General features: G+C 47.4%; 1 protein-coding gene across 1 annotated transcript in view; it reads left to right on the top strand.

Moving 5' to 3' along the window:
* Window positions 1-21,797, top strand: part of PKD1L1 (polycystin 1 like 1, transient receptor potential channel interacting) — a 1,386,277-nt gene that overhangs the window by 458,800 nt on the left and 905,680 nt on the right. Inside the window, exon 15 of the mRNA XM_085607392.1 lies at window positions 16,467-16,691. Coding sequence (XP_085463518.1) covers window positions 16,467-16,691 — 225 coding nt within the window. The remainder of the gene's footprint in view (window positions 1-16,466; window positions 16,692-21,797) is intronic.

Below are 21,797 nucleotides of genomic sequence, written 5' to 3'. Positions count from 1 at the left end.
GACACATCATAGGAGGTCGCGCAATAGTATATAAGTAAGCCCACATATTCAACCATTTGCAAACCTATCCATCATGTATCCTTCCATCTATCATTTCACCCATCCATCCACCCATCCTTTCACTCATCCATACATCATCCATCCACCCTATCCATCTGTACACTCATCCATCCACTCTAATACCCATCCATCCATTCACTCATCCATCCAGCCTTTTACCCATCCAGCCATCCTTTCACTTACTCATCCAGTCACTCATCCTTCCATCCACCCATCCACCCTTTCAGTCATCCATCCATCTTCCCTTTCTCTCTCCGTCGACCCTTTCACTTAGCCATCCTTTCTTCCTTCCTTCCATCCACCTACTCATCCACTCATGAATCCATCCATTGACCCTATCACTCATCCATCCTTTCTCTCATCCATCTATCCTTTCACTCCTTCACTCATCTATTCATCCTTTTGTCCATCTACCCTCCCTTTCACTCACTCATCCATCCTTACATCTACCCTTTCACTCATCCGTCCATCCATTCACCCTTGCAGTTATCAATTCATCAATCCAGCCATCATTTCACTCATCCATCCACTCACTCATCATCCACCTTTTCACTCATCCATCCTTTCACTCATCCATCCTTTCACTCATCCATCCACCCTTTTACCCATCCAGCTACCCTTCCACCCATACATCCAGCTATTTACCTTTTCTCTCATCCATCCTTCCACTCACTCACTCATCAATCCATCCATCCATCCATCCTCTCTCATTCTCCATTTATTCAATCTTTAATTCACCCATTCACCCTTTCACTAATTCATCCAGCCATCCACCCATCCCTTCACTTACTCACTCGCCCACCTTTCCATATTAATTTTGAGCTGATCCTTTTTGAGAAGAGGCCCATCAAGAACTTCACCCTCGCTGCAGGAGCCATTCCAGGACTGGGGCAGAAGCCACCCAGGGCAGAGACCGGATCCATCATAGGGGGGACAGGAGCCATCACAGATGGGGATGGGGGGGGGCAGGAGCCACCACATGGGAGGACAGGAGCCATCACTGGGGGGGAGGGGGGCAGGAGCCATCACAAGAGGGGGAACAGGATCCACCAGGGTGGGCACAGGGGTGGGCATGCAGTATTCAGGTATCATCTTGGCCCTTCCAGGGTGGGGGTAGGGCTCCCTCCTGGACAATACAACCAGAAGACAGGCTCTCTTTCTAAAGTGTTAGTTTTGCCACCCCACACTGATGTACAGTACTTAAAGGAGATACTCCAAGAGAACTGATTTAACGGATTGCCCTCCATACTTTGTTAATCAGTGTGGGTGCGATTGCGCCATTTCTTTATTTTATTACATTATAGACTGCATGTTCTAGGATGTTTGGGGCCCTGGGCAGAAAGGGAATTTATTTATTTATTGCGTTTTTATATAGAGACTTTACCCGAAGGTGTCAGAGCGCTTCACAATAGGAGCAGTAATGATACATAAGTGAGCATATTACAAAATCAAACGGTACGTTACATGAGGCAATAGAGACAATTGTGCAAGTATCAAGAGCAAACAGTGTGAGGCCCCCTCCAAATTGCAGAGACATGACCCATTCAGGGCTGTTTGCATTTGAATAGATGCCCCTGCAGCTGCAGCCCCTCTCTCTCAGTCACCTTCAAAACCTCTTAACAGCTCATCAAGGGCGGAAGGTGTGAGGGTTGCCATCCCGCTGTGCCTCTCCAATGCTGCTGGGGATCTGAGCTTTGATACTGCATGGAGTCTGTTACACCCGACCTCAGCAGCATCGGAGTCAAGCAGGGAGGTGGGTATAAGCTGTGCTGCTTTTAGAGTGGTGCGACCGGTGCCCGGTTAAAATTACGGACAAATGGCGTCCGTTAAAGAATCCTTCACGGACAACGGACAGACGGCCGAAATTACGGACTGTCCGTGAAATTTACAGACGGTTGGTCACCCTACTGTGGGGCTTAGTTTGTAAAAGAATGAGTGCTGGTGCCCGAAAATCTGCTCAGAAGCCTGCGGCCGTTGCAATTAAATGTTGGTGCACCGAATACCAAGGCTGGCAGTCTTCAATCCACCTCGTTCCTCCTAAATTCACTACAAGACCCTGCCTGTCCCTTCTATCTCACTCTTCCAGATTCCCCCTTCCCCCTTTGTGACGGGTTTCCGTCTTTCTCGTCCCCTCCATCGTTCTGCTTTGTGCCCCCCCCCTTCTATTGCTCTTCATTAATATCTGATGAGGATGACGGTTGCCAAAAATGAGTGTCATAACATTTAGAGGTTATAACTAAGGTTGGCTGTTCAGTTTCGTTGCAGGGACATTGATGATTACGACAATAGAACCCACGAAGCAAGATTTTAATTTGTAGCTTCGTTTACTCCGGTGTATTTTTAGGTCTCGGCTGCGAAAGGCTGCGCTTGCGCAGTCTCGCTCCGAGATTTAATGAGTTTGAGTGACTTTGAGAAGAGGGGCTTGCACCCGCCCCTCTTCTCTCCTGTTCTCCATTGGCTGGCCTCTTAAATGCTGGCCAGCCACTGGAGAAGAGGTCCAGTCACTCCGTTGAAGCCCCGTCCTTTTCGGATCGGGGGGCGTGTTTTTTGCGAGAAGTCTCAGGGAGGAGACAACAGCAAAACACGCCCCCAAATCCGAAAAGGACGTGGCGTTTCTCCGAGGCATTTTCTGCTGTGCCTCGGAGAAAGGCGGTGGTGTCCCGGCGTTGCTCCCTCATCTGATCTCCTTTGTGCCAGATACAGTTAGTTGGACAAATAAACCTGCTTATTGTAATGCTGTCAAGAGGAAGATGACAGCTACGAGGGTCGCGTATGCTCAGCACGACTGGGAAGCCTACTATTATGGCAGCAGAACATGGTCGTCCTCGCCCAGCCACGCAGGAAGCTTTCTTACGAGGGCAGTGCTGGATCACGGAACAGCACTGTGTCCCGATGAGCTGGAAACGGGAGCAGAGAGCGTGTTTACACTGAGGCGCCCTCCCGCCTCCTCCGTTACGCCATAGCCAGGAGTGCCCGTCTCACGTCACAAGCTGCCTCCCGCCTGCTGCACGTGACTACCACTAACCCCGCAACCCCTCCCCCCGGGCTCTAGTAACAACAAAGGGCACACAATACAGCAACACTGGTGTGCTGCTAGCTAAGCTTTACGGCCATGTGCTACGCTCCTTCACAGGCAGCTTTACACGCACGGGGTTGATGAGCACACTGCACGCCCCCTTAAACAGGCAGCGTGGAACGCGGAAGCACTCACGTGCTGCGCTGCCATCCTCCGCCTCACTCTGGTCTCGGGGCTCCGTACCCATCTGCAGTATAGCCTCCCTCTACCCGCGCGAGCAGATATCTGGCTCTTTGTTGCCGCCTCCTGTCATTGCACAAGTCCCTCCCCAAACCCTGCCCCGCTCTGGGTCAAGGTCTCGTCTAGCACATGCTGCACGGAAAGTCCTGGCGGCAGGTCGGTAGGCACATGAAGCCACATCCGGAAGTCAGATATTTGGAAATTGTTGCTTGGTCACCGGTGTCATGTGCCTTCACCGCTAATGCGTATGTATACCACTGTTACAGGGGCCTTTAAGTGGGCTGGGTCCTGCCGGTGCTGTTTTAAAAAGCAGTTGCTAAGAGCTCCCCGTTTACTTTATGCCCTCACCCTCGGGGTGGGAAACATTTTTTAACGGTTTTTAATATAACTTTTTTTTAAATTCTATACTGCGTGAACTTTACCCGAATATATTGGAGCGTCTTACATTAGCACCCGTTAAATTGCACAAAGACAACGATCATGTTATTTTTAGTAGGCACGGGGATTGTCCAGAATCACGCCAGCTCCAAGGTCGGCAACTCTATTCTTACGCCGCAACTTCGCCCACAAGAAATAAACAATTTTCAATGGTATATACAACGAAGCCATATTTGTTGCTTATTTATCTTATGCAATCAACAACCATTAACAAAGTCAACAATACTGTTTGTTGTAGGTGTAATGTTACTTGTTGTCTTGTAGATCTGCATGCAATGACAAGCAGCAAAATACCAGTTGCTAAGCAGCACAGATTTCTAGTTTAAAGTGTATAAGCGACGCCCTTAATTATGTTGGTCACGCCCCTTTGGGAGATTCTTTAAAAATTGTGAAATGATTAACACTCGTGAGGATGATCAAAGTTAGACATGGAGTGTTTAAAAATTATTTGCGACATGCCTCTCAGATTCACACTCGTTTCTCGTCAAAGTGCTTTTGATTGCCCGGCCTCTCTGGACGAGGCTTACAAGATGGCTGTCGTTCTTGCTATAATGTGCCCGTTTTTTGGGGCAGGTACAGGCAAAGTTCACATTGAGTTTTCTACGCGCATGTTCATCTGCATCTTTGCATGTCGCGTCGCGTAGCCATATTAAGGATGGGCAAAACGACCCTATACGAGTGGACTATTGAGTTGTTTTGTTTGGTCTCGGCATTGGTTAAGTTAGAGCTATTGGCATTGCTCATGACAATGCCGTTTCTTTACATGTTTTAAAAACAAAAACATAAACAAAAATAATGTCATGAGCAATGCCAATAGCTCTAACTTTACCAATGCCGAGACCATTGCATTGTAAATGCTTGTTTTTATTTTTTTTACCTAAGCAGCTTTACAGTGTGTGGTGTCTTTCTGCGGCGTTAATGTGCATGTTGCGCGAGTCATCACATCTTAAGCCTTCTGCACGCTGTTTCATTGACATTTTTCTCTTCGCTAACCTGTGGCATGCAGGCAGAGCTTCCGGAACATCGAATCAGTTCGTAAATTGCAATCTGAGATAAAAAAAGGAGAAATTCTGTAGCGACCCAATTCTGTGGTGGAATACAGTAGCACTCTGCCTCAAATGGAAATGGGGTCAACCTGTCTTCTTCATTCCAATAATAGCATTGTAAATACTCCTCAGAACATTGATTTGCCCTTTCAGTTTGATTGTTATTTTGCTATCGATAGGTACACTGCTTAATTTGTAAACCAATAAGTGCTGGTGCTCAAGGTTTTGCTCAGAAGCCCTCCGCCGGTGCTTTGAAGATCGGGGAGCTGAATACCAAGGCTGAGTAGTCTTGATTCCACCTCACGACTCTTTAATGCACCTTCAGACACTTCTTGAGGGTATATCTTGTGTTGAGAAGATACCCACTTTGCGTCCAAGGGGACTTGTTTAAGTCATAAATGTCTTCTGCAACACATTTTTCGCTCAACCCAGTTTGCCATTGAAATAATTGTGGGAAATGTCAACAATTTCATGGGCTTAATGAATATTTCATACAGGCCTAATGTTGCACCATGGGTCAAATGTAATATAGTAACAATCTTTCACTACTAAATTAGGTCCTTACGATTCATAGACCATTATATGTTCCAGATTGGGGGTTTGTAGATGTGGCAACCATAGACATCTTTTACATGTTTACAATTTAATGTAATGTTTTATCATTCACATGACCTGTGGCTTCTCTGTGCCATATGTCAGATAAGATAGTGTTGCCACTGGCCCCACTGGTAATTAAGGCTTTAAGGCCGGTGCCGATAAATATTAAATCCCGGCACTGTGCTTACCGGTGTATGTCAGTCATTCTTTTACTAAGTGCTTGCACTTAGCTGCGCCCGAACAGCGTGCAACGTTTGTATTGAACATGGGAGCGCTGGATGAAATTGTGGAATTTGGTACAATTATTCGTCAAGAGTCAAACCCTGAGTTTGCACCTGGGCCCACAGTTTCAAAGTCTGCAGCTTTACAAATAGACCATATTTAATGATTGGACGGTTCATTTAGAATATAACGAAACTGGACAATACTGCTGCTTGTTTGCTTCCGGTACAGAGTTTAAACGCAACTGGAAAGAGGAGCATAGGATTGATGAAGCTGAAGTCGAGCGGTTTTGTTATCACAATGTATGGGAAAATAAGAGTTTAGTATCAATCTAGCAGGACAGGATAGGTTGGTAAGTTCCTCACTTGACTGAGACATATTTGGCTTCACATAAACCATTTTTACCTGGCTAAAGCCTACAGGTGTCCTGTGCACTGCAACAGCTGATGGAAAATGCCAATTGTCATGTTCTTTACTATTAATGCTTGGAACATAGGAGCAATAGCTGGACGTTGCTTTTAGATAAAGATGGTAACCCTAGGTAAGGCACATAGAGAGATATTAACATTTATTTCCATGTCCATTTTAAAAAAGCATAGGGATTGGCAGCTGCTCATTACCCACATGCACAACATTACAGTTTAATGTGCTTAGGCCCAGCCCCCCACACACTTACCTGGGGCTGGTCCTCCGACCCGCCTAGGCCTTTTCGGACCCGTTCTTCTCCTTCTTTGTTCTCTCTCCTCCTCACCCAGCCACCTCTCTTTCTCTCGCTCTGTCATATTCACTCTCATGCCTGTTTTCTGATCTCTTCCACTTTTGTGCCCTGCTCTCTTTGTTACCTTCCGCTCTTTAGAACCTCTTTCATGTTTTTGGCCTCTTTTACCCGTTTTTCCACTTTTATTATTTGCTCTCTTCCATTTTTGTGCCTTTCTCTCTTTAGTGCCTTTCTCTCTTTTGCACCTCTTTTGTGTTTTCTACTCTTTTACCTCTTCCTTCCACTATTGTGGCCCTCTCCTTTTGGTGCCCTTTTCTTTTTTTGGCATTTTCCTATTTATGTGTAGCTTTCTCTTTGTGCCTTTTCTGCTCTAAGTTTTTATTTTAGTGCTGTTTTCCCCTTGCAGCTCTTTCTCCTTTTTAAAGTCCCTTCCACACATTTCCCCTCCCTCCTGCCTCCCCCTTACCTGCTCCTCCTGCATCACCTTCTAGCCTCTTCTTCCCTCTCCTACACGCCTCGCCCACTGCCCCCATGTGCTTAGCCCCCCTTTCCAGAACCTACTTTATGGTGGCCGCTGTGCCACTGCACAATTGGTGTGCCAAAGACAAGCCTGTCTGGGCTTGGACCGCACCCAGTGCCAAAAACCCTGGTCCCATCATGCCTCCATGATACTAAGCAGCCTGAGTTTGGTCGCTCTGCTTGGGAGGCCGCTCACCATGCCGCTGCTGAACCATTCCTCACAACACAGTGGGAGTGTTCTCCCGGTCGCGTTCTCCCGGTCGCGTTCTCCCGGTCGCGTTCTCCCGGTCGCGTTCTCCCGGTCGCGTTCTCCCGGTCGCATTGCAAATTATCATGCAGCTCCCACACACTCACCCGACGCATCAGCCAACTACACCATTTGCACCCCCAATCTACACCCCATACTCAAACCCACACAACACTCACATGCATGCTGCTCAACACACGATCACTCAGCAAACACGCAACTGAGATCTGGGTCGTACTAAGTAGCGATGCACCAGACCTCCTCTTCATCATGAAAACCTGGCTCAACTCCACATCAGCACCCAACATCGCCACAGCAATACCGACAGGCTACAAGATCACACAACAGGGCCTCAACCACAAGCCTGCAGGAGGAATTGCAATCATCTTCAAAGAATCCATCAAGTGTTCGACCACCGCAGAAATTGCCGCCCCATTCATGGAACACCCGCGCTTAAAACTTAAAATCTCCGATAACTTCACCCTGGTCGGGACCCTCAACTATCGACCACCCGGACCAAGTACCACCTTTCCCAACCTCATCAAAGAGTTTGTTGTCCCGCTTACCATTGACTCTGGAGCTAGCCTACTGCTCAGTGACCTCAAATGAGACTTGGAAGACAGGAAGGGCCACTTCTCCACAGCACTCCTCGAAAGCCTGAGCAACATCGGCCTCACCCAGCTCCTACCATTTGGCACACACATTGCAGGACATACACTGGAGCCCATCGTCACCACTAGCAACAACATCAAATACATTGCCACCACACCGCTCACATGGACCTCCCACTCCATCATTCAGCACACAGCAATTCAATGCAACCACCAGCACCAGGCTTCCAAGGCACAGCTGGGGCAAAATCTCAGAAGCAGACTGGCTAAGCGCCCTCACCACGGATCAATCCTACCCCACAAACGACTGCTCAAGGGTATCTTAAACTTCAATAACTGGATAGGAAACTGTGCATACTCCCTTGCACCCATCAAAGTTGATTAAACATAGCAGATCTACAAGCAAGCCTGCTGGAAAAAGCTCTTGAAAGGAAATGGAGATCCGGTCACGAAACTGCAGACAGATCAGGCTGCTCTCAGATGCTACCACTAGCAACTTCGAGACACCAATAAACTTGCACTAGCTGAACACATTGAAGGAAGCTTCAACAGGAGCAAGGAGATCTCCTCAATCATAAAGGACTTCACCACACCTTCCGCAACTGTCAACATCCCTCCCTCTCAACAACTTTGCAACAACCTATAAAACTTCTTCTACAGCAAAATCACCAATATCTACAGCAAACTCCCACACCAACTGATCAGAAGACTCCACAAAATTGGCACCCAAGGACACACACATCACTAGATCTGCTTCTTCATCACGGGAAGAACCCAAAGAATCAGAATGCCACCATTCAAATCAGAGACCAAGAGACTGATATGCTGAGGTCCTTGGGGATCTTCCCCCAGCCCCACTCTGTTCAACATTTACATGACCCCGCTAGCCAACATCATCCAATCGCAAGGTATTTGTCATCTCATACGCCAACGACCGCCATCTCATCCTTTTCCTGATGGACAAAACTACGACCTCCAGAACCAACTGCATAACTATGGTTTCAGACTGGATGAGAGCAAACTCCTGAAGCTCAATACCGACAAGACGGAAGTTCAGATCAGACCTCCCTCTGGGACTCCACCTGGTGGCCGGTGGTGCTAGAACCAACTCCAACACCCCCCAAACACGTTACAAACGTGGGAATTCTCCTAGATGATGAACTCTTCATGACAGGACATGAGCAGGGCACTCAGCATCTCCTGCTTCCAAATCCTACGTAAGATCTTCAAGTGGCTACCACAGAATACCAGAGTGATCACCACCCAAGCACTCATCCCAAGCTGGCTCGACTATGGCAATGCACTCTATGCCGGAATATCCTAACAACTCCTACGAAGACTCCAAATCATCCAGAATGCCACTGCAAGACTCATACTGGACCTACCACACCACACCACACGTCAAGCATCTCCACTAGCTCCCAATTCACAAACACACCAAATCAAACTCTTCACTCACACATAAAAAACCCTACACAACATTAGACCAAAATACCTTAACAAATTCATACACTTTCAACAACCAACCAGACACATATGCTCTACCTTATTCTCGCTTGCATACAGCCCCCGCATTCACAAAAACAAAGTAAGAGGTCGCTCCTTCTCCTATATCACCCCCAAAACATGGAACAACTGCCCCCTGCACATCAGGGCCTCCTCCTCACTTCTTGAGTTCCACAAGAAGCTGAAGACCTGGCTCTTCAAATAACTGTGCTGGGACAATTTGCCGACTCACCTGCTCAAGTTCCTGGATAACTTCACAAGTGATTAGTCATTTAATCCATCTTTGTATAGCACGACTACTCATCCATGAGGGTATCCAGGCACTGGGTAGCAGGGCTCCGTCAAAAAGCCAGGATTTGAGTCTCTTCCTGAAATACTCCAGCGAGGGTGATGTCTGGAGATGGAGTGGAAGGCTGTTCAGGACTTGGCGGCAAGGTAGGAGAAGGAACGGTTTCTGCTGTGATATTTGGCGGATGCGCTGGGTCTATGCAAGGGTGGCGGAGTGGAGGTCTCTGGACGGTTGGTGGAAGTTAGGTGGCAGTTAATGTATGATGTTCCTAGGCCATGGAGGGCTTTGTAGGCCGTGTGTCAATATCTTGAATTAGCATCTTTTCTGGACGGGGAGCCAATGGAGATTCCCATTGGGTTGATGTGGGTCTGTTTGGGCAGGTTGAGGAAAATTCTGGCTCCTGAGTTCTGTATCACCTGTAGAGTCTTTGCGAGTTCAGTGGTGGCTCCTGCGTACAGTGTGTTGCCATAGTCCAGTTGGCTGGTGACTAGGGCTTGAGTAACAGATTTTCTCGTATCGATGGGGAGCTAGTTGAAGATTCTTTGCAGCATGTGGAGGGTGTGGAAGCATGTGGAGGAAACTGCATTGATCTCTCGCTTCATGGTCAGCTTGCTGTCCAGGATGATGCCGAGGTTGCCGGCGTGGTCTGTCGGTGTGGGAGTGGGTCCGAGCTCGGCAGGCCACCAGGTGTCATTCCATGGGGAAGTGTTGTTTCCAAAGATCAGCACTTAGGTCTTGTCTGTGTTGAGCTTCAGTTGCTCTTCAGTCTGTGACGTTCTTCATGCAGTTGTGGAAGTTTGTCTTTGTGGTGGTAGGGTCTGCGGAGAGCAAGAGGATGAGCTGAGTGTGGTCAGGGTATGATATGATGTTGAGGTTGTGGGTTTTGACAATGTTGGCTAGGGGTGCCATCAAGGTATTAAATAAGGGTGGGGCTAAGTAACGAACCTTGATGCTGCAGGTGGTGCTCTTGGGTTCTGAGGTGAAGGGAGGTAGGCAGATTCTCTGGGTTGGTGCCATGAGGAATGATGCTATCCATCTGAGGGCATCATAGATTCCGATGTGGTGCAGTCACTTGATGAGTGTGGTGGGATACGGCGTCGAACACTGTGGAGAAGTCGAGGAAGATCAGGACTAACCCTGGGCGTAGTTCGCGAAGTAGCACTACGCGAAGCTGCGCAAAGTGCACTACGCGAGCTACGCGTAGCACTTCGCGAACTGCGTAGTACCCTGTTCGCACTGTGCAAGATGCTGTTTTCAATGATTGCACAGTGCGGACAAGCATCCGGCACTGTGCAATCATTGAAAACGGCATCTTGCACAGTGCGAGCTGTAGTTTTCTGTCACTCGAGTAGATTTTTACTCGAGTGGCAGCTTTCTCAACGCAGACTGGTAGTTTCTCATCGCGAGCGGTCGCGAGCATACGTGACCACTCGCAATGAGAAACCTGACCTCCCCACGTTGAGAATCTCGCCGGGATGTTTATTTTCCATGCTCGCGATCGGCAACTTGATGTTGCTGAGCGCGAACAAGGAAAAAGTCTCGCCGGGATGTCATTTTGCTTGCTCGTGGTCGCCAACTTGATGTTGAGGACCGCGAGCAAGCAAAAAATAACCGCTGCACTACGCTACGCTACGCATGTTTGCACTGTGCTACGTGCAATTCGCGTAGTGCGAAGTAGCGCAAACTTCGCACTACGCGAGCGTAGCGTAGTGCTTTGCCCAGGCTTAATCAGGACTCCAGTTCTCCTTTGTCGAGGATGGTGCGGATGTTGTCTGTGGCGGCTATTAGAGCAGTCTCAATGCTGGGGTTGTTGCAGAAACTGACTGGGAGGCTTCAAGCAGGTTGTTTCTCTCCAGGTATTCGGTGAGCTGCAGGTTTATGGCCTTCACGAGGACTTTGGCGGGGAAAGCGAGCAGTGAGATGGGGCAGTAGTTCTGGAGTTCGGTGGGGTCGGTGGAGGGTTTCTTGTGAAGAGGGTTTCTTGCGAAGAGGTCTGACTTCTACGTGTCAGGAAAGGTGGCTGTGGTGATGGATGCATTGAGGAGGGTGGTGAGTTGGTGACTAATTTCCATGCCTCCAAGGTTGAAGAGGTGATGGGGGCAGGGGTTCGTGGGTGCTCCAGAGTGGGTGGTGTTCATGATGTCTGTGGTGTTCTGCATAGTGAGCTGTTACCAAGCGGGCAGGGCTTCTGTTGGAGCGAGGATGATGTGGAAGTCCGTGGGTTGGGGCTCGAAGTTCTTGTAGATGGCGGATAACTTGTTGAAGTGGCTTGCTGTTCCTGCAGAGATCCTGTGAGGAAGGGATTGTGTTGTTGGTGGTCGTAGAGCAGGAGAACCCTCTGACAATGCTGAAAGGTTATTTGGTGTGGTTGGGGCATGCATTAAATGGGGTTTGCTTTGGCGTCTTTTTTAACATCTGTGTAGCTGGTGGTAGTTGTTGAGCGCTGCCTTGCAGGTGGGTTCGTCTATGGTGTCTCTGCTGGTTTGACATCTTCTTTCCAGTTGTTTGCAGCTGTGTTTCATGGTCCTGAGTACTGGCATGTACCAGCTTGCTTGTCTGGTTGCTCTGTGGGGCTTGACTTACTTGATGGGGGTGACGCGGTTGGCGGTGGTGATGATCCAGGTGGTGAAGTTCTGCAAGTGCTTGTTCCAGGTTGGTTACAAGGTCGGGCTGGGTGGTGTTGACAGCATCCCTCCATTAGGTTTGCGTCACTTTGTTCCAGCTGCAGGAGGCGGTGTTGAGGGGGCAGGTGGTGGTGCATGGTGATCTTGCGGTAGTGAAGTGGACAATGGAGTGGTCAGACCAGGTGAGTTCTGTGGCATAGCCGTAATTGACTCTGTCGCTCGCTGTGAAAATGGGGTCCAGTATCTTGCTCTGTGTGCGGGATTAGTGACCAGCCGGGTCAGGCCGATGTGCCCATGCATTCCAGGAGGTTGGAAGGGTTGGTGTCTGTGGGGTCATCCAGGGGGAAGTTGAGGTCTCAGAGGAAGATGTAGTGCTTGGATTTGGTGGCTAGCGGGGCGATGAAGTTGATGATGGTGTTGCAGAAACCTTTGTGTGGTTCTGGGGGTCTGTAGGCGAGGGTGCCTCTAATGGTTGTTCTGTCATTGGTGTGGAGTTGGAAATTGAAGTATTCCTTAATCGGGGTGGTGTTGTCCTCCGTGGTGGTGCACCAGATTGTTTCTTTATGAATGATGGTGATGCCACCTTATGGTGGCGAGGGAGGCATTGAGCCAGGTTTTTGTGATGAAAATTGCATCAGGGGTGTTAAAATGGGATTTCTGGTTGGCTAGGGCTTGCGCCTAAGCCAGGCAGAAACCATCACTCTAGTCAGGGCAAGGGAGTTACACGCTGAAGATAACCCCTGCTCACCCCCTTGGTAGCTTGGCACGAGCAGTCAGGCTTGTCCCAGAGGCAATTTGTAAAGCGTTTGCACAACACACACACAGCAGCAACACACTAGGCGCATTACAAAAGAAACTCCACACAAGGTTATATAAAAAGTAGCCTTTGTATTACCATAAACACATTAGATCATAACCACACATATACACCGTGCCAACTGGCACCAGGTAGTAATTTACAGGGGATTATATACATGACCGGGCCAATTGGGCCACTGTCAGAACCATCACAAAGCACAAGTAGCAGAAATAACACAACCAGTAACTACTGGTACAATACTGTACTTAGCAGTATCACCTGCAACATAAACGAATTATGTCTGCATCACTTTGGGCAAAAACATCATAGCATGACATTTGCATTAGGCATCACCGCATTAGGAAATAACATTAGGGCCTTGCGCCCTACCAACATGCAAACTACCCCAGGCCAACTGGCCTTCCTCTGGGGCCCAATGCCCACTTTCCAAAATGTCAGGACTCTAACTGGGGACTTCCACTGGCCCTTTGGCTACCAATGCAGTAAAAACACTGTGCGCAATGCACTTGGGGCGTGGGGTGCCTCTCACCCCTTCCTCTCTCAAAATGAATATGCCCCCTCAGTGCAGCTGCCCGCGTTCTTGCAGTGCAGCTGAGGAAGCCAGCCAGCTTTGGCACCACCATGCCACTCAGGGAACCAAAATTGCCCTAACGTTGCAGCTGCCCTCCAACGGGCGGGTCAGCTGTGAAGAAATCGGCACCCAATAGCACGGGCACCAACTGTGCAAATTTGAGCCCCACTCACCGGGCTCTCCATCTTGACTCCTCCGGTCCCCTCAAAATCGGGAGAAAGGCACTGACAATGTGCCTCGGCTAGCCCCTCTCCTGGGGCCTCTCGGTGCCCGCCTCTCTCTCTCATTCACGAGGGGGGCGGAGATGGAGCCTGCCAGGCTCCCGATTCTTCTGGGACACGCAGGGCTTCTCCTCCTTTGGCGTTGCAATTGGCGGTCTCGGCAGCCTCCTTCTGTTGGCCCCGCCCAGAGTCAGGCAGCAGACGCCTGGCTTCCGGATCACGTCTCGAGGTACGGCGCTTCTCCTCTCTGGCTCAGAGGTGCGGGTTAGGCTCCCGCCTTTGAATACACGCAATTGTAGGGTGGGATCCCGCTAACAGGAGCACCAAAACTGCGGGGTGGGTTCCCGTTGTAAAAGGACACAAATGTGGGTTGGGCTCCCGCTTCCTCCCGCAATGCGGGAGAATCCCTACATCTGGATCCCCTCCGTAGACGTCGCAACCCAGCACTGCAGGTCACAAAAGTCTCCCCTTCCGGTGGGGAAACGCCAAAAGCGGCGCAGCGCTCACAAGGCGCTAGGAGCTAGGAACTCCACACTCCCAGGGCACAAGGCTGGGCCCAGGCAGGCCAGCTCACAGGGCCCTCTAGCAGGGAGGCAGTCCCTGGTGGCGGTTCCTCCTGGGGCTCAGCAGCAGCAGGTCCCAAGGAAGCACAAGCACACTTTCATGGGGTCACAGCCCCAGTATTTAAACAACATTTTCCCTTTGTTCTGCCCTGGCACAGGGCTTGAGGGAAACCAGTCTCAACTGGTTCTGGGGGGTATTGGAGCACTCTGTTTACAGGGCTCCTCTTCCCCTTGGTCAGGTGGGGGCTCGGTCATCAGACACACCACAGGGGGCGGAGCCAGCATTCACCTAGGCAGGCATAGACCTTTTCAGGGTCAGGGGACTACTCCTCCCACTACTCCAATTGCAGATCTCCTATTCAGCCTAGCACTGACTCACCCTGCCCTCCCTGGAGCCACACATACCTCACCAGGCCCTGTCACCCCAGAGCCAGACATGCAATACACATCAGGCAGGCAGACACATAGCACACAGAAATGCCAACTTCTAAAAGGGGCATTTCTAAAATAGTGATAATAAATCTACACACCATTGTGCAGCATTTATTACTATTCCAAACATACCAAACTTGACCACGCTGCTCCTCTCATACCAGGAATTACCACTGAAACACTTATCATGGAAGCCCCAATGCATTCCTATGAGAGGGAAGCCTCACAGCAGTGAGAAACCAAAATGGCTGTTTGTCACTACCAGGACATGTCACACACTTAAGGTACATGTCCTACCTTTTACCTACAATGCACCCTGCTCATAGGGCTAGCTAAGGCCTACCTTAGGGATGACGGACATGCAGTAAAAAGGGGGGTCACAGACGTGGCACACACTTTAGGTGTCACGTCACAGCGTCAGTAACACTGCGTGCACAGGCCCTGCAATGGCAGAGGCCTGAGACAGGTTTGAAAGGCTACTTTGGTGGGTGGTGCAATCAGCGCTGCAAGCCCACCAGTAGCATTTAATTTACTGGCCCTGGGTATCTGAGATACTACTTTACCAGGAACTGACAGGTAAATTAAATATGCCAAACAGGTGTAGACCAATCTTACCATGTTTACCTCAGACAGTACACGCACTTTACACTGGGCAGCACTGTTCCCTTTAAGGTGCGCGCGCACACCTCTCTTACAGTGAGCGCGCACTGGCGTGTGTGGAGCACACACACACACAGGACATCCCACGAGAGAGTCGCGCCGCTGCTTTAAAAAAGCGAGCGGCGTGAAAAGTGGCACTTCCTGGATGCGGTGTTACGTCAGGAGTGCAAGTAAGGCTTGGGGCTGTTGGCACTTGCTGGTGCCGGGTAGATTGTGGGGTTTTGTTTAAGTATTCATGTTAATCACAGCTCCTTCACGAGCTATGATGAACATGAATACTTACTTAAAAGCCCACAATCTTCCCCGCACCGCGCTTTACTAACTAAAGACTACAGTAAGTTTAAAAACGCAGTGTGTACTTTCTGAAAGTACACGCTGGGTTTTTAAACTTACTGTGCGTCATGCGCGTCGGTTGCGCTGTGCGTATGACGGAACCGCTCCGTCAAGGTCAAGGCCCCGCCCGCGCAATAGAATCTTCAGCACAGCGCGGTAATCCGCGCCGCGCTGAAGGGGTTAACTCTACTGAAAAACAGTTGCGCCTCCTCGTGGGAGTGCTGTGGAGCAGGGGAGGGGCAGGGTGGGCGGTAGTATACTCCGGCATAAGGCAGAATGGAGTTCAGTAAATAAATAAATAACACATTTCATTGCACGCACTGCATTGCAGCGCGTGCTATGAAATTAGTTTTATTTATTTATTAACTGAACTCTGTTTGGTCTTATGCCGGTGTTTACTACTCCCACCCTGCCCCTCCCCCGCTCTGCTTCACCGCCCGCAGCACTCCCACGAGTTGCCGTGACTGCTGAAAAATGTAGGGTGTTTGTAGCACTGATATTTGGTGTTTCATCTTGTCTTACCTGCGCTGCTTTCTGTTTAATATTTTACTCTCCATTGTTCAAGCACAATTGCAAAGATATCATAGTGACTTTAAAAAAAGTGTGCATAGATTATATAATTCACATTCGACCAATTATATCTCTCTAAATAAAGTTGTTGTTCCTTGTGCTTCTTAAAGTGAATCTTTTCTTTCTGTTTTTTTCTGATATCAATATTTCTTTTTATTCAAAGAGGGTGTTTATATGATCGAAGTGACTGCCTACAATGAATTCTACAGCACTATACACCAGGTTGGATCATTCTATGTTGAAATAGCACCAACTGGCCTCGTCATATCAATGGATCCAAGTAAGGTCCAAAAGGATGAAGTTGTTCACTTCACAGCATCTCTTGACAAGGTGTCATATGTAACCTACACATGGAGCATGGATGACCAGACCACCTACATCAATGAAGGCAAGAACCAAATACATCTACATATCGTTATGTTTGTTGCACACACAGAATTCAACAGCAAATTAAGTGACACAAAATCGTGTTATCAAATATTTTAGCAGAATATGAATTTTTCTTACTTATAATTAGGCTAGACTCAGACTATATCCAGTTACAGAAATTTCATACTGAAGATGTATGTGGATTTTCATTAAAGACACTCCTTTGGCTACTTTTGTGTGATGGTGGCTTGGCAGGAAGAAAGTCGTTTGGTTTGAGATCTGTTAGCTGTGTAAGTGTATATGTGTGTGCTGGGGCAGATCACTTGTGCACACTATATAGATAGTTATCTAGCTGTTATGCGTCTTTTTTAAAACTGCGATTCATGTCAGCTTCAAGGGTCAAAGTCCATAGCAAGCTTTATACGAACAGCTAGAGTCGTAATGCCTAATAAGGTCCTTTGTACATTCCACTAAGTGTTTGTGTGTCAGGCTTGTATGTGTCTGTGATGGGTAGCTGAATATTGTACATTATGTATGGGCACCCTTTCTGCTGCATTGTTCAAATTGTGACTGTAGTATTGTAAACCTACCCCACGCCTCAGCCCCATTCATCGGGAATCTCCTAAACCATGTTATGCTTCACTCTTCGTCGTCTTCTGAAAGGATATTCCAAGTTTCTTTTTTAAGCCATTGAGCTTTATTTTCCTCCTTTTAACTTGCTTTACTTTTTTCTTGAGACTTTTTATTCCTTACCTTATGCATCATTTTTTTTGCTCATATCTGTTGTGGTCCCAAGCTATATTGCTTCAAAGTGGTAGCTTATTAGCTTTCCTGGTGCGTCTGAACTCCAAGCATTGTGGTGAGGGTATAGTGAAGAACAGTCTGCACGTCACTCCGAAACACCCAACTCAGAACAATCATTGCCCTCATTGTGATTATCTGTACCCAAAATGTTTAGGTGGTGCGCCACCTAAAGATAATGTACTTAGAAGAAATCGGGTTATTGGTTGGGTGAGGAAGTCCCACTCAGGCAACCGCCACAATCACTGTCAGGGTGAACCACAAAAGTCACTAAATTTACCTGTGCTTATCCCTTTGGTACAAAAGCAGTCAGCCGTAACTTAGAGGCACTGTGTACAGTATTTATGCAGCACACAAAAAATAAAAAAGTGAAAACACCACTAAAACATTCCCGCCACGCCACCTCAGATCGGAACCTAACATATGCAAATCAGCATTAGTCCTCCTACAATAGGAGCAGTCCACTTCGGACTGCCAGGCCACATCTCTGAACAGGAACATTAGAAACAGATGTCAGCTTAAAGGCTTTATCAGTGGTGTATAGCTTAATTCCTATGGCACAGTGAATATAGGATTTAGTCTTTTTTTCTCAGAGCGGCATTCTCACTAATAATTGTTTTTTTATTCTTATTATAAGTTTCTTTAATGTATGTTTTTTTCCCTGACATTTACATTATATACCAAAATTACATTAATTTAAATATCAGAGGATGTAAGATGAGGAAAAATCTGGACAGAGGTTCTGACTGTAGGCCCTCTAGTCCTCCTAGTCTGTGCGCAAACATATAGCCAAGGAGCAGACCATTGCAATAGTCCAGCCTGGCTAGGACAATAGCTTTAACAATCAGCTGGCGAGTGTGGGGGTAAAAAGAAAACCACAATATGAGGTTGAGGCTGCGCAGCAAGCCAAAACGGGTACCTGCAACAGACTTGGCGTGATCTTCATGGGTAAGAGTGCTATTGACCCAAATGCCTAGATTTTTTACAACGGATTTCGGCAGAGGGGGAGCATCAAGCTTCGAAGGCCACCAATGACTGCCCCAAAGATGAGAGTCTCTACCTAGTGGGAGGAACTCAGATTTAGTGGAGTTCAGTTGGAGGCAGTTAGCGTCCATCCACATGGAGATGGTGGTCAGGTCCTCCTGAAATTAAGCAGAATCCTGGCTCTGCTCCTTGGTAAAGGAAAGTATTAGCTGCATGTCATGACACCGAAGAGATGTTGCGGGCTTTGGCCAGCAAAGCCAACGGCCTAATGTAAACATTGAACAGGGTAGGGCTCAATGCTGAACTCTGGTGAACACCACAGCGAAGGAAATTAGTGTGGGAATGAAAAGGGGGGGTAATAACTTGAAAGGACCTGCTAGTTAGAAACAATGTGAACCAGGTGAGGGCTGTATCAGTGATACCGATCTCCCGAAGCCGAAAAAGCAAGATGTTGTGGGAGACTGTGTCAAAAGCGGCACTGAGATCAAGTAGGATCAGTGCCGAAGTTCTGCCCTCATCCAGAGACTCTGAGTTGCTCAGTGACTGCCAGTAGAGCTGACTCAGTACTGTGACCAGGCCTAAAGCCATTTTGAGAGGGATCTAGTGTGGAACAGGATTCAGGGTACTGGGTCAGAATGGTGTCACATGGGATTCCTTGATTGTAGCTAAAAAAGGGAGCAGGGAAATTGGGCGGTAGTTCTCTAGTCTAGAACCATTTAGAGACGGCTTTTTCAATAGTGGAATTACTTTCGCATGTTTCCAGGATAGCGGGGATGCTGCAGCTAAGGATAGGTTGATGAGTTCCATGTGAGAGGCAGTCTTGGAGCTTAAGGAAAAGTTCTGGTTTAAGGGGGTCATCTGGGGATCCAGATTTTATCTTGCTAAAAAAGGCCTGGAGGCCTTCAGTGGAAATTAAGGGGAGGGTCGGAAGGGAGTAAGTCTCAGTGCCAGTGAAGTAGACTTACAAGGAGTCCAGAGCCGTGCTCTTAGAGCGGAAGCTGTCATAAAGGCCCTCCACCTTGTTAATAAAATAGGTGGCCAGTACCTCACATTGGGCATTGGCTGTTATGGTATTTTTGGGGGCCAAAGGGGATTTCACCATCTCCTTTAAGAGAGAGAAGATCATTTTGGAGGGGCTATTGAAGGTATTGATTTTACTGGCGAATTAGGCAGCACAGGATTTCCGGACCAATTTATGATTGGCTTTAATGGCCGTTCTATATTCACGTTTAGCAGTGGAACTGTATGAACGTCTCCAGGCATGTCCCAAAACTTTACAGTTCTTCCTGGCTGTGATAAGTGATTAATCAAACCAGATATTGGCCAGTGCTTTCTTGGGATGAGTCCATTTGGTAGAGACACATTTGTCTAGAGACTGATTGACCCACCCCCTGAAGCGGTCATTAGCCATCTCGATATTGTCATGTAATGCCAGTTTTAAGGGGCCAAGAGGAGGGTTGAGTGAACTAGCTTATGCCAAGTACGTATGTATATAGGGTTGCAATGAGCCTGGGATTTAAAACCTGCTAAGTAAATTGAGAAATGGACGAGATTGTGGTCAGTCCATGACATGGGTAGTGGTGGCGGGACCTCATGGAGCGGGATGTTGGAAAAAACTGGGTCGAGGTGGCCAGCCTCGTGGGTGGGCCCAGAAACCAGTTGAAATAGTTGGCAAGCTGCCATGTCACATAAGAAGTTGCGAATGTCAGGGTCATTATGAGAGACTAGGTGGAGATTTAGATCTCCAATGATGGTATAATTTACTGATTTAAGCACTAGTGCAGTGGCAGGATTAACTACTGCCTCTAAAAGATTTTGACGACCCTGGGGGGCGGTAAATAAGTAGTCCACAAAGCGTGAAATTATCAGTTAGAGCCATTTTAAAAATAGCACTTCCGCAGTCCTGGAGATTTTCCTGGATAAAGCTACAAGTTTAGATAGCTTTATAAATCACTGCAATGCCCCGCCTCTCCCCTTCCCTCTATTCACATTTCTCATGGCGTAGCCTAAGGGCATCCCAAAGTGCAAGTGTGGCAATATTAGAACCGCATCTATATGGTGAGGCAAGTTTCCAAGTGTTAAATAGGAGTAATTAAAAAAATTATAATTTACAAAATATGATTTATTAGGTCTAGAGATTAGGAGTACGAGGGGGAAGGAAGGCTTCAGGCTGCACCGGCTACCACACTCCCCAGTAAGAATACCCCCGTCACCCAGTGTTTAAGTGGCCCAAGAATTAATCCGCATAAGGCAATGCAAGTTTCCAGGTGTCAGTTAGTAGTATCAAGTATTATTGTGAGGAATGGTGGGGAGAACGCCATAGAAGTATTTAGTTCAAGACGATCTTGTTTGATATAAATACTAGTCTGATTCTCTGCTGTGAAGCACTTCAGAGTGTCCATGTTTTTTTATAGTTGTTTTGAAGGTTTCGCTCATTATCTTATTTGGGGAACATAGGTGTTTAAGGGATCTGATTGTATGTCTGATTTTACCCTTGATATCCAAGTCAAAATATCGATGGTACTAAAAATAAGAGTAAAAATGTTATGAGTGTAATGATATTGAGATAAGTATTATGGTTTGTAAATATTTTAGTTTCATAATTTATACAATAATATTTGTTTTTAAGTCTCAAACTCAAATATCGTTGTATAATAGTGTTTTTAAGTGTTAATATATTTATATGTAATTGTTCTTGTTTATGTGAATGCTAAATGTGTTTGGCATAGTGTGTGTGTGTGTATACACCCGTTCAATATAAAAAAAAAACAGGTCCCAACACGCTCGGGTACACATCCAACAGTCTATTGTGGCTTGGGATGATCTATATTATTATTATCCCAAATCTTCTGCCTTCCCCCTCCAAATTTTCTGAATTCATTTTTGCTGGCCTTAAGGATCTGTACACTTTACCACTGCTAAAGTGTTTATGGTCACTCCCTAAACCATGGTAAAATTGGATTACACCTGATTGGTATATTTAATTTACTTACAAGTCCATAGCAAAGTGGAATACCATACCCCCAGGCCTTTAAATTAAATGCTAGTAGTGGGTTGCAGCACTTATTGAGCTACCCACATTAGTAGCCCTTTAAAACATGCCCTAGGTCTGCCATTGCATCCTATATACAGTTTTAAAATACCAAAGCGACTTTTTGAAATAACACCTGTGCCAAGCCTTAAAGTTTCATTTTACTACAAATGTCACCCCTAAGGTAGGCCCTAGGTAGCCCATAGGGCAGAGTTGATTCTAATTAAAAGGTTAGGTGTGTACTTTTAAGTTTTACATGTCCTGGAAGTGAAACACTCCTAAATTAGTGTTCCACTACTGTGAGGCCTA

The sequence above is a fragment of the Triturus cristatus genome, chromosome 5_2, assembly GCF_964204655.1.
Source record: "Triturus cristatus chromosome 5_2, aTriCri1.1, whole genome shotgun sequence".
Lineage (NCBI taxonomy): Eukaryota > Metazoa > Chordata > Amphibia > Caudata > Salamandridae > Triturus > Triturus cristatus.
The sequence above is the reverse complement of the archived record's forward strand: the minus strand, read 5'-3'. Positions and strand labels throughout refer to the sequence as shown.